We start from the raw sequence: 13,785 nt of genomic DNA, 5'->3' as shown, positions 1-13,785 counted from the left end.
GTCCAACAGTGGATCCGTGATGGTTTCTCAAATGGTTTCAAATTTAATGCACACCCTTACTTAGGAGACCCTTAAGAAACTACTAGCCTTCTGAAACACCACAGGTTCACTCTGCCATAAAAGGCACACCTCTCCAGCATATGTGAGAGAGTGCATTAACAGAACCAGTCAATACCAGTTGACCACTTGCCCTATGTAGCAATTGGCTATTCATGCTTTATTATGGCCCTCTTCCATCTGCGGTTCTTCCTCTTATGGATGATATTCATTTCCTACACTTGTTGCTTATTATCCTAGCAAACGTTATTATCCATCTTCCCCACCACCCTGTATGTCATATTGCATGATTTATGACACCAGCAGTTATAGAAGAAGCTGGGAGCCCTTAGGAGCCTGCTCCCTTATTCTTGCTGGAACTCAAGTAGAGGACCCCCTGGGACTCCACTCCCAGTGGAGCAGACCATACTGAAAATAGCTGAGGTGAGCAACAAGCAAGGAATGGGGACATATCCCTAACTATCAGTCACAATCAACTCAGAGTGCATTGATATTCCAGTCTTTATTGGACAATACCTGTGGTGGAATTTTGAAAGCAAGTCAGATAAATAAAGTTGCTGACCACCTTTCTTTAGCAGAGCTTCTGTTTCTTTGATGTCTACATGATAGACAGTTTTCCTCATTATTGTATGCTGATATAAAACTAGATTCTGCGCATAATTGTTCATTAGTCACTTTGCAAAGGTGCAGCTGCTCTGCTAGAGCAAAAGAATTGGTGTTCTGCAGAGGAACATCTGGATGTCCCTTTGGTTCTGTTGTGTCCCTAATTTTTGCTTCAGGCCTTCCTTCATGCTACAGAGAATGGGGAACATCCTTGCCTCTGCAGTTGTTGGAGGGATGTCTGGAAAGAGCCCAGAGTAGAACAATACAGTGATGGTGACAATCAGCACCTGCAACACATAACATTTAAGCTTAGGAACTCAAGTGGGGCTTATAAACTAGTGAATCACAGTGGCAACACCTTGCTGCTCTCGCAGTTCCCATGCTGTTTTTCCCCGACTCGCATTTGATCACGCTTTGGGATCCAGCCGCTGAGGAAGATACAATAATTATTGAGACAGTATCTGTCCTTCCCTTATAGGAGTTTGCAATGGAACTCTGTGTAGTCCCTGAGTATACCATTTCAAGTAACTTTGTTGTGATCTTGTGTATCAAAGAAAGTGATGAGTTTTTGGCCAGTAATAGTAAGTCCTCACTCAGCAATGTGAATGTTCACTCTGTTATCTTTACCAGTGTCTAGTGCAGGGTTATCTGCCATGTAGCACATGCTTACTCTGTGTCCCTTGTGTTGCTGAGAGAGAAAGGGTTGCTAGACCAGTATACAGCACTCATAGATTGGCTGTGTGTGAGAGAACTATTTGCAGTGGTCAGACTTTGGGACAGCTGATCACTCTCTCTCACATACCTGTATGGAGTACATTGTTTTTGCATTCCAAGTAGAAATAGAGCTTCTTGTTGAGTGCTTGCACTTTGCAAATGGAGACTATATAAAGATTTATTGATTTATTTAAGACATTTATTAGTTGCCTTGCTTTCATATAGAGCTCAAGGTAGCTTGCAAATGTAGATGAAGCACATAGGACAAAATACATTAGAAACATAAAACATTAAAATCACTATTCAGGGCTGCTACTAAACTCAACCAAATGCAATCCTGAATAAAACCATCTTTAACTGCCTCCTATAGATAAAAAGTGAGGGGGCCAGGCACACCTCACTAGGGAGTTTGTTCTGTAATTGTGGGGCTGCTACTGAAAAGGCCTTCCCTTGTGTACCCACCAAATGAGCTTTTTTGATGGATGGGACAGTCGGGCAGGTCTCTTCCTGTGATCTAAATTCTTGGGCAGGAACATATGGAAGAAGATTGTCCTTCAGGTATCCTCGTCCCAAGTTGCGTAGGGCCTTAAAGCACAAAGTCAACATCTTGAATTGGGCTCTGGAGTGGATTGGTAGCTAGTGTAATTGCAATAATATTGGGGTCCCATGCTCTCAGTAGTTAGCCCCAACCTGCGGTCTAGCCACAGTGTTCTGCAGTATCTTCAGTCTCCAAGCACTTTTCAAGGTTGGCCCCAAGTAGACTGCATTGCAATAGTCCATTCTGTATGTAACTAAGGCATGGCTAAATGTGGCTTGCATCTGGCTGACCTGGGAATGGATGCATTTGATGCAATAAACAAAACTGGGCCTAAATCCTCTGAGCCTCCATAGCCACCTTGTTTTATAAGATGACTGCTGTGTTGAATAGCACTCCCAAGCAGTGAACCAGGCTTTTCAAGGGGAGTGTAACCCCATCCCAGACAGTAGAGATCTCTAAATCCCATGCCCTGCTAACCCAGAAAATCCCTGACTTATCAGGATTAAGTTTCTGTTGTTCACCTTCATCTAACCCAGGAGTCCCCAAACTACGGCCCGGGGGCCAAATGTGGCCCCCTGAAGGCATTTATCCGGCCCGCCAGGCATGGCGGTGATGGCTCCATTCAGGTGCAGTGGGGGCTCGAGGGAGAGGAGGAACCGGCCCCAACGGCTGTTGATTGCAATTACATGATGGCACCCCCAAATCTCCATGAATTTTCTGACCCAGAGTTGGAAACCTTACATGTGGCAACGCCTGCTCCGCCCTTCCTCTCCAGCTACTCCATGTGTTGCTCCTTCCAGGCTTTTCTGTTCCGCCCTCACTCCCATTGGCATCAGCCAGGCTGGCGAATCGCTCGCTGGCTGCTAGGGAGGAAGAACCCAGGAAGATACCTAATCCTGGGTTAGATGGAATGCTTCATTGGGAAAGTTCTGCTTTTTTTTTTTTACAGGGGAAGGTATTCCACAGCCTCCCCAACAATATTTGGAGCCCACCCTGTACTTGACATACTTTGGTCACTGTTCTAAAAATAGACCATGACAGAAAGGCTGAAAGGTGAAATCCAACATTTTACAATCATTTGTGCATAGGAATTTGTTCATAGTTTTTTTAGTCCGGCCCTCCAACAGTCTGAGGGACAGTGAACTGGCCCCCTGTTTAAAAAGTTTGGGGACCCCTGATCTAACCTATTACTGACTCCAAGCGCTGACCATCAACAGCACACTTGGAATTAGTGGGAAAGTGGAACCCCATAGGTCAATGGCCGTAGGGCAGACAGCCAGGTGCACTTGCTATGTTTTGTTATCCGCTTTGGCTGATAGGGCATTTTTCACTTTCTCCAGAGTCCATCGCCAAAGCCTCTGTTTGTGTATTTTTCTGTTGGGTTTAACAAATCCAGGCACCAGGTTGTCATAGTGACTTAAAAATTATCCTCTTGAGTGGCAGGGAGATGGTCTACTCGCACAAACAAAATTAATTTTGCATAATTAGAGATTCTCTTAGCATCTTTGGCCAGACCTTCTACGTATAATTTTAGCGGTACAAGAGAAGTAGATGCTGCAGCTGTTGGAATTACCACTGGTTTCTCTCCATTTCAGCCAATGGATTTTGCCACTGCTCCAATCAGGTGCAAAATCTTTTAGCCATGAACAGGAAAATGAGGGCAAAAGCTTAGTGGCCACAGTAGTTGACAGTTCAGTTTTCATTGGTTTCTCAGGACTTGCACTGGGTAGCTTGTCCCTTTTAAATGCTGCTTCCTCTAGGAAGCTTCAAATTATTTAGATCTTTAGGATGCTTTGAATTACTGCTGGATCTCATGCTAGTAGTTTTAAATACTTGATTATCATTGGCCAAATGCAAATCCATCAGTGATAGCAGAGGTACGTTATTTGGTCCTGGTGATAAATCAGTAGTTAATTGTTAGTGTGTATAAGCCTGATGGAGTATGCAATCATAATGACATTTCTTCATCTCTTAAAGCCCCCCTTTTACTGGTACTTTACTCCTGCAGTATGTTGTTTCATCCCAACTCCTTTACTTTCAAGTGTTTTGTATCTATAGTTCTCAGGTGTGATGCCTTCAGCCACCAAACTGTAGTTATAAAGCAGGATATAAATATCTAAATACATTGCTATTTATAATATTGATTATTTTCACTAAATAGTTGACTCTTATATTTTATTGAGTTCCATCTGTCCGGAATATCTCCCTCCTTCCCCCCCCCCCCTTTTATGGTTGTAGGATAGAAAGACAGCGTAAATTTTTATCTTGATATTAGAAAGCTACTGATTTATTTTTTTGTGATACCATGGTGTGTGTACATAACCATTTTTGAGGGAAATTCTTTTAGAATAAATATTAGTTAAATGTATTAATTTTTTTAGATGGCAGTGAAAACGTGACAGGACTGGACCTTTCAGATTTTCCAGCATTAGCAGACAGAAACCGAAGGGAAGGAAGTGGGAACCCAACTCCATTAATAAATCCTTTAGCCGGAAGGGCACCCTATGGTAAGTGTGTAGTCAGTACTTTCTAAAGATTTCTTCTGAACATTTTGTTTGTGACTTCAAGACATCAGCAAACATTTAAATGAGCTTTGTTGGATTTCAACATGACATTGTTCTATTGCTAATTTCCTTTCTCAGATACATTAAGATAAGAGCCCCAAAGGAAAATACTAAAACACTGTTTTTGGTTTTTTAGAGCTTGCTGTTTTAGGCTTTTCTAAAGTTCTTTTCCCTTAAGTTGTGACAAATCTTTTTTTTACCGCCTTTTTACATGACATTTCCAGTAATTTTTTTATTTTAAATTGGGAATAGGCTCTATTTACAATTTCAATGTATTTTAATAAATGTTCAGACATTATTTTACTTATTTTACTCCAAAGGTAACTTCAGGATCAATCTCTGACATATTGCTAAAAGTTTCCTTTCAGGGAAAAAACCCAAGTGGGAAAACTGTTCAATCCATTCTTTATGTACAGCTAAAAAAAAAAAAACCTTTGAAAAACACACCACAAATTTTCTTACATGGTCTCTTTTGCTCTTATAAAACTTTTAAGGAGTAAAGATTCTAAAGGAAGTGGCAAATTTAAGTGATATGTAAATGATCAGTAATTGTATGAAAGAACAAAACAGATCAAATCAAGAGAAGAAAAGTAGAAACAAATGGGCATTATGTGTATCTTCCAAACCTGCTGGAAGATATACTACAATTTTCCTTTATTCTGTCAAAAAAGTTGCTTAGTAATTTGTGATTATTTTAATGAAAAGAAATGGGGTCTGACGTGCTTTTTTCACAGTGTAGTAAAGATGATGCTCTCCAGCTCTAGATGGAAGTCTTGAATGGCTGGCCTCCTTTTTTGAATTAAGGGTCATAGAATGTTAACATACAATGTGCTATAAATTCAGGTATTTTGGGAAAAGCTTCCTTTTTAAAATAGATGGATATATCCAGAATCATTTAATAGGCTTGCACCTGTGATACTTTTTTCAAATATAGCCTGAATTGGAAAATTGTTGCATGCTCATTCACTTTGTTTTGTTTTTGTATTTTTTCTTTATCTCAGAATCTGTTGCAGTGGAAACATCTGGTATTAGAATTCAGTGTTCTGTGACTCACTGGTAACAGACAAATGTATTTTATAATAACTAATATAGTACATTTGCTTTTGATACAGTTGGAATGGTAACGAAACCAGCAAGTGAGCAAACCCAGGACTTCTCAATACACAACGAAGATTTTCCAGCATTACCAGGCTCCAACTACAAAGACCCAACATCAAGTAATGATGACAGCAAATCTGTAAGTTTACGTTTCAGAGAAAAAATACTCTCCCCTCAAAAAAACCCAACTTCCATATGTAATTTAAGGCAATTTCATCCTGTGGTTATCAGCTGGACAAATACTTTCTCAAAAAATTACAGTTAAGAATGGGTCAAAGTCTCTGATAATCATGAATTCTGTATGGGCAGCCAGTCTTCTGAGCTTGGTAGTTGTCCACTGTAATTACAAAACTGATTACCTCCCAAGGTAACTTCAGGATCTACCTCTGACATATTGCTAAAAGTTTCCTTTCAGGAAAAAAAAACCCAAGTGGAAAACTATGGTGTTCAGACAGTTCCTCATGTACAGCTACAAGGCTGCTATCCTTAGAACCCCATGCAAGTCTTCCCTTTTATGCGTTTGTGTCACCTGACTCCCTTGCAACATTTTTCCTAATAGAACTTGAACGCATCAGGCAAAACTTCCTCTAGTGCAGATGGACCTAAGTTTCCTGGAGATAAAAGTTCAACCACGCAAAACAATAACCAGCAGAAAAAAGGGATCCAGGTGTTACCTGATGGTAGGCATGTTGGATTCCCCTTCTCCATGTTATTTCTCGTATGAATGTTATCCAAATAGTTCATTCTGTACAGTTTGCAATTAATCTGTTGTTCTTGCATAGGTCGGGTAACCAACATTCCTCAAGGGATGGTGACAGATCAGTTCGGAATGATTGGTTTGTTAACATTCATCAGGGCAGCAGAGACGGACCCCGGTATGGTGCATCTTGCATTAGGAAGTGACTTGACAACACTAGGTCTCAATCTGAATTCTCCTGAGTAAGTTGTTTTTAGACCTAATATGATTTCTGCATATTTTCTTGTGTGTATAACTAAAAACATCTATGCCATGCTGCATCAACCAATACTTTTATATAGCAGCGTGCCCATAAAGATTTGTTTCTCAGAAATTATTTCTCAGAAATAAGAAATTAAATTTCTTATTTAATTGCTATTCACCCTGACCTGGATGGCCCAGGCTAGCCTGATCTCATTAGACATCAGTTGTGCAAATTCTTTATCCTGTTTGTTACACAAAAAATGTGTTCAGTGCATCAGATGATACCAACTTAATGGTACTAGCCTCGAGGAGGCAGTGATCTTAAACTACAGAGACAAAATATGTTGCTCTGGGGGAAATGGCAGCTTTGGAGGGCACACTCTTTGGCATCACTTCTCCACTGAGCTTCATCTTCTCCCCAAACTCTGTCCCACGCAGCACTCTCAGATCGCTGATAATTTCACAGGCTTTTGTACGTGAAGAGCGTCCTGACAATTACTCCTCAACATTTCTGTGCATTCTTACCATAGCAAGAGGTCAAATGAAGCTGGATAGTCACAGATCAGAGGCTTTGGTGGATGCATTGTGAATTTGAGTGCCTGGTACCATTAAGTTGCAATTTTGTCTTCATCCAACCCCTCTCCCCCAATTCTCTCAGAGGTAAACCCTAAAGATTGTAGTTCTGTTGGGGTGTGGCCTTCCCATTCTTATGAGAATGAGGGACCTCAGGAAGAGTGTTCCTTTAGGAAATCCTGGCATTGGTTGTATGGACTTTTTCAGGGTGTAGCACTGGTTTGGGAAATAACAAGATGACCTGTTGTCACCATTGTGACATGGAGCCAACCCTGTAAAATCATTATTTTGGTGACTGTGCAGTCACGACGCTATGTAAACTAAGTCTGAATGGATAATTGTTTAAAAAATAGCGCATGAAAAAAGATGAATATTGGACATGACTCATAATTTGTTTGTTTCCTGTGCAGAAATCTTTACCCCAAATTTGCATCACCTTGGGCTTCTTCACCTTGTCGACCTCAAGACATAGGTAGGTTTAATTTAGTTTAGTTTTGTATAATAGTAAATGCCTGATAAAGAGTCTATTATGGGTTACAAATTAAGTCTCTTCTCATTCCCTTATGCAGACTTCCATGTTCCATCTGAATACTTAACGAACATTCATATTAGGGATAAGGTGAGTGTGCTTTTTGTGCCCCTGTAAAAACAAAACTTGCATAACAGACTGTTTTTAAAAGAAGCTACATTTAACAATGTAATATAGTATAATGGTTAAGGGTGTGAGCTAGAGATCCAAGTCCAAAGTTTTAGTTGTTATATTCAGATGCCATTTTACAAATAGGATAGGTGTCTTTTGAGAGTTTCACTAAGTACAGTGTTCTTAGAGTATGCAAGACTGACATTTTTTTAATACTACAGGAATTTGCTCAATTTTATTACTTAATAAAATGCTCACATCTATTTTCAGTTATAGTTTAAGTGAATGGATGGACCTTTGCTAATATATACTCCCAAGTATATACTTGAGCTTGTTTTGTGATTTGACTTTTAGCTTAAAGTAAATTAAATCTTCTCTCTTAAGACCTGGCAAATACAAATCTGTAAAAATGCTTGTTTTAATGGCTGTAGGTAGCTCAGTAACCTCTCTCACAGAAGTGTGTACTATTGCTAACACTAGTTATATAAACAAATAATATCATGACTATCTCTGAATTAGAATGTAACCAGTATGGCACAATCCCTTATCTCATTTATTCACTTGATGCCAAATTTCCTTCATTTCCCAGTCTTTTGACTGGTCGATGTGTGTATGGCCTGATGCCCCCTTTTTAACCTGCTCAGATAAATACACCAATGTTTATTTTATGTGTTAGGTTTTAAAGATAATGTTCAAGTTGCTATTTTATTGTATTGTCGATCCTCTGAAGATGCCAGCCACAGATGCAGGCGAAACGTCAGGAGAAAATGCTACTAGAACACTGCCATACAGCCTGGAAACCACACAGCACTCCTGCTATTTTATTGTCCTTTTCCTGTTTTTTTGTTGGTTTGTTTCACTGGTAACTGTTTTATTGTTGAGATTGGAAGCTGCTTCAGTCTATATGGTGAGAGTTTTGGGATATAAAATATTTTAAATAGACAAAATAATAAATAGATTAATTCCACTACTACTACTACTAGGCAGAGGGTGACATGTTGTTCCTAAAACAAGCATTAGCAACATACTTGTTCACCTCTTTTGCAAATGTTGTTGTTATCTCATTGAAGTGGACTGAAATTCTGACACAATAATTTGTGACTTAATAGTCCCAATGATAGAATATTGTAACTAACTAGGTTTTGTATCAGATTGTAATGTCTTTATCCAAACCCTTTTATTTGAAAAGTATTCATCTTTTCTTTTGCAGTTGGCTGCAATAAAGCTTGGCCGCTATGGGGAAGATCTACTGTTTTATCTGTATTACATGAATGGGGGAGATGTATTACAGCTATTAGCAGCAGTAGAGCTGTAAGTTCTGACTTCAGTAAATTTTATACTTAAGTTGGGAAGGGATGACACACTTGTTTAGACTTATTTGTTTTAAAATGTTCTGTTTCAAATGCAACTTATTTTAATATACCATATTACTGTATTTCTTCATCCAGTAAGAGTCATGCATGTGTGGAAACTTGTTTCTACTTGCTGGGAAGAAGACCCTCCAACATCATCCAGCATATGTGTACAAGTTGGTTAAATTCTGGTCAGCACCAGTCGTCTGTTAGGCCCTTTCCGCACATACAGAATAATTCACTTTCAAGCCGCTTTCACAATTGTTTGCAAGTGGATTTTGCTATTGTGCACAGTAAAATCCAACCGCAAAGTGAATTGAAAGTGCATTATTCTTCATGTGCAGAAGGGGCCTTAGACTGGAGGAATAGGTTGTCATGGTGAAGACTGGTCAGCTTTGTGCGGGTTTCCCCAGCAATGTCCCCTCAGTTTCTTATCCAGAACTTTTAGCCAGTAGCCTGGAGCCTCTTAAATTATTTCAATATTTAGAAATGGTACTGAAATGTACTGATGCTATGTGAGATTTTTATTACTTGTATAGAATTATGGATCAAAAAGTATTTTGAATGAATGTAAACACTTCCAGTATTAATCCCTCTCTGTCCACAAGTTAGGATGTTCTAAAATATCTCTTTTGTTTGGGATACAAACTCTATTTTCATATTAGTTAAATTGAAATTCAGTGCATATTTATCAAACAACAGCATTTAAGTGGGTATTTTGTGCAGTTTTTTAAAAAATGACACTGAAATCATTCTTGCTGACAGATGCATTTCTTCCCTGATTAAATAATAATAGATTTAACCGAGATTGGAGATACCACAAAGAAGAAAGAGTGTGGATTACCAGGGCACCAGGCATGGAGCCAACAATGAAAACCAATACATATGAAAGGGGAACATATTACTTCTTTGACTGTCTTAACTGGAGAAAAGTAGCTAAGGTATTTTTTCCTCAGTCAAATTTTTGAAGTCTTCATTTGCAGAACTTTTTTTTCTTACCTTGCTGTGCCTATAATTTTGTTTATAAAAGGAAATATATCCAATGTAGTACAAAGCCATTAGTGGCTGATTTAAAGGGATAGAGTTCCGTAGTGTGCAGATACATCCCTTGTGTTTCACTTGGCTCAGTGTGTTTGGATTCTTACCGCCATTCACTTGAATGTCTCAGTTAATGATTGCATTATTGCTTACCTATCTAAGATAAACCAGAAGTGTTTCAAGATTCACCACTAAGTGGGAGCTGTTATCATTTTCAGCTTGTTTCAGCCTCTGATTAATTCTTTGCCAAATAAGTGATCAAACCAAGTTAAGCGTTTTTTCATTAAGATAGCTAATTCTGTAATGACATCCTATGACTTGTATTTTTCTGTGAATCTTAGGTGAACTGAATATATGAATTGCAAAATACCAGCAGTTTGTTTTGCCACATTCCTATATACATTTATGTTGAGAGAAGTGTGATGGAGAGGGATGAGCTCAAGGCATGATTTTTCTACTTGCTGTTGCCCCCACAGAGTTGTGATATAAGACTTGTATGTCATCACGTTAACCAACAAAATGGTAATGGAGATTCAGAAGAAGAAATTGGAGATTGAATGCTTAATTCTCCTGTTATGCCGTATTAAGGCAGATCCTTCAGACAACCATGGGCCAATAGCAATTTCTTTGGTTTATGGTATATTTGGTTTCATTTATTATTTAAGAAGAGCCTGCTGGAGTCCAGCATATTGTTTCACACAGTAGACAAACAGTTGCCACTTGATGATTGGTCTATCCCAGAGGTATAGATGGGTAAAAGTTACTTTATGTAGATTAAGAAAGTGTTGCAGAGAAGAGGATAGGAGGAGTTAACATGGCTGTTGGCCCTTGTGTCTTTAATGCCACCCATCAGTAACAGCTTATTAACAGTTGTCCATACTTGGATCATGAACTCTCTGGAACTTTACTAAAATGTGTGTGAACTTCTTCTCAAGCACAGACTTTGTACTGACTGCACTTGTGGGGATATCTCTGGGCCACAATAGAGCTTTCTCTGATAATGAAGTGAATAGAGATGCTTTTGCATCCACAGTAGGGGATTTAGAGCCAGGGGCGATGCTTGTTTCCTGGAACACTGGACCTTTCTTGTTAAGCCTTCCTGCCTCATTCCTCCTTACACCCTCCCCCCTCCACCTCTGGACACCTGGATTGTTGTGGTTTCCTTTTAGGGACTGTCATGGGTGTCAGTTGATGCTGGGTTGGAGCAAGGAGGGTAATTGGAGCAAGGAAGTGATATTGTTTTGAGGTTGAGGAAATATAAATTAATTTCATAACTCTTCTGTTTTAAAAAGTCTTCTGTATAGCTGAACTTAATCTTTTAGTGCTAAAATGAAAAGCCTACTGATATTTTAGTATGATTCTAATTTAAAGTAAGAATTTTCAAACAGGAGCCAGCCAAAAAACATACTGAAACCAGAGAATTACTAATAATGTTTACTCATTGGGAAATCTTATGCTGCAAAAGCTAGAAAAAATGTGCAAGCTGAAAAGGATTTTGTAGCCTTATCCTAGCTGTGTTTTTTTTTAAAGAAGTAGGTCCTGTAGATTTAAATTGGACCTGAACTAAGCAGGCATGTTAGGATTACAGTTTTAAAGTACTAGCAATTCTCAGAAATAGTGGTTATGTTTTTAATGATCATGGAGTATGTAGATTTTCTTGTTTTATTTAAATTGCTGTTTTAATAGGTTAAAGGTCAGTGTTTTTACTATGCTATCTTCCCACATATACTTAATTCACTTTTACAAAGTTTCTCTGCCATTACACCTCAAAGCAATTCATGGGGACCTATCCTGCTATCACAAAGGAAAATGCTCCAGCAGAAGGGTTACTTACCCAGCAGGTGGATGCCATGACTCTGGAGTGCCCAACCCAGGAGCAACTACTGTTGCACAGGCTTGAGGGTGTGGCTGACCTTCACTGCTTGTGGGAATGGTTGTTCCCAACTGAGCCCATCACTTCTTCTTGTGGATCAGGAATACTATCACCGTAACTCCCATCCTACTGGTAGAAATTCCCTTTTACTCCAACCCACTAGAACAACCTTTGGACCCAGTCCGTTATTGGTAAAGAATATTGTTTTTGCTGGGTATTATATTTCCTGATAATAAACCAGAAGAAGACTTGTTGACCTTTTTAAAAAAAATGAAAAGCAGCATCTCGCTCTGTCTGTCTCTGTGTATTATACACATGAGCCCTTAGTTCTTGATGGATTATCTTCTGATAATGAAATTATTACCTTTTTATTTGGGTTATAGGAGTTCCATCTGGAATATGACAAACTAGAAGAAAGGCCTCATCTGCCATCAACATTCAACTACAACCCTGCTCAGCAAGCCTTCTAAAGACTTCCCTTGTCTTGGGGTATGGCTGTCTCAGCACAATACTCAACATAACTGCAAAACTGATGTGGCTCAGGCATCCTGGTTTTAATTCCTTCTGAGGATCTGGCAATTGGCTCATGCAAAGGGGTCACCATTTGAAGTCCTGCCTTACTAATTATGTGCTGCCCAACAACTAAATTTATAATTTGTTTTTCTTTAGTTTGAGCAGGGTCTGATTTTTTTATTTTTTATTTTTTATTTTTTTTTGCCAGCCGACAAGCTTGGGTCTGTAAAGACAAGCAAGTACACTGACAAAGTTTACCACTTAGTTTCCAAAATGTAAAAAAAGGAAAAACAGAAATAGACAACAAAATTTGCATTGTTCATTGTAGCACTCTTGGTAATAAAAGAAATGTTTGTGCATTTTTATGTGAAGATCCTTCTCGTATTTCATTTGGAAAGATGAGCAAGGTCTGCTTCCTTCATTTTGCTTCCCCTTCAGTTTTTGAAAAGGCAGTTTTCGCCAACTTAATGCAAGAATATCTGACTGTTTAGAAGAAAGATATTATCACAACCTTGGGTTCATTTCCAAGGTTGTGTGTTACTGAGCTTCATCTTTCCAGAATGAGCAAAACACTGTCCAGTCTTTGTTACGATTTTGTAATAAATGTGTACATTTTTTTTAAATTTTTGGACATCACATGAATAAAGGTATGTATGTACGAATGTGTATATATTATATATATGACATCTATTTTGGAAAATGTTTGCCCTGCTGTACCTCATTTTTAGGAGGTGTGCATGGATGCAATATATGAAAACGGGACATTCTGGAACTGCTGGTCGGGGGACTTCTTTGTCGCCCTGTGCACTAAAGGGCCAGATTTCAGCAGCCAAGGACATCCATACCCAAGTGAATGTGATGGGACTTAATGAAGTGAACTGAGACAATTCACTTTGGCTGTTTGAACAGCAGCGTTTCATAGGAAGAGAAAAAAAGATCAATCTTGTATTTTCTGACCACATAAAGGCTTCTTCTCTTTGTAATAAAGTAGAAAAGCTCTCCTCACTGCAGTGTTGACTTTGATTTGAGATTGTGATATTGCTTCTTCAACAGTGGAAAAAATATGGAAAAAAGTTGAAGTATTAAAAATATCAAGTTATAAAGTGATTGTCGCACTTAAAATGAAGAGTCTCTTTTGCTGCTGACGCTTCATTGAATTAGAGTTGTTTACCCTTCTACTGTTGGCCTGAATTTATTATAAAACATGTTGTCATCTCAGGACAGGCTAACAGAAATGTATTTTAGCAGTGGGCGATCATGGGAAGACGGTCCAAAGATTTAT

The 13,785-nt window shown here is 38.8% G+C and overlaps 1 protein-coding gene across 4 annotated transcripts in view; it reads left to right on the top strand.

The window, feature by feature from the left end:
* CNOT2 (CCR4-NOT transcription complex subunit 2) overlaps window positions 1–13,508 on the top strand; it is a 90,017-nt gene extending 76,509 nt beyond the window's left edge. For all 4 annotated transcript variants that reach the window (XM_048502438.1, XM_048502441.1, XM_048502439.1 and 1 more), the window contains 9 exons: window positions 4,294–4,419; window positions 5,589–5,713; window positions 6,134–6,254; window positions 6,357–6,513; window positions 7,498–7,559; window positions 7,657–7,706; window positions 8,938–9,038; window positions 9,876–10,020; window positions 12,374–13,508. In XM_048502438.1, coding sequence (XP_048358395.1) covers window positions 4,294–4,419; window positions 5,589–5,713; window positions 6,134–6,254; window positions 6,357–6,513; window positions 7,498–7,559; window positions 7,657–7,706; window positions 8,938–9,038; window positions 9,876–10,020; window positions 12,374–12,460 — 974 coding nt within the window. In that variant the 3' untranslated portion in view covers window positions 12,461–13,508. The remainder of the gene's footprint in view (window positions 1–4,293; window positions 4,420–5,588; window positions 5,714–6,133; window positions 6,255–6,356; window positions 6,514–7,497; window positions 7,560–7,656; window positions 7,707–8,937; window positions 9,039–9,875; window positions 10,021–12,373) is intronic.
* Window positions 13,509–13,785: the final 277 nt, after the last annotated feature.

The sequence above is a fragment of the Sphaerodactylus townsendi genome, linkage group LG06 (genome assembly GCF_021028975.2).
Source record: "Sphaerodactylus townsendi isolate TG3544 linkage group LG06, MPM_Stown_v2.3, whole genome shotgun sequence".
Taxonomy (NCBI): domain Eukaryota; kingdom Metazoa; phylum Chordata; class Lepidosauria; order Squamata; family Sphaerodactylidae; genus Sphaerodactylus; species Sphaerodactylus townsendi.
The sequence above is the reverse complement of the archived record's forward strand: the minus strand, read 5'-3'. Positions and strand labels throughout refer to the sequence as shown.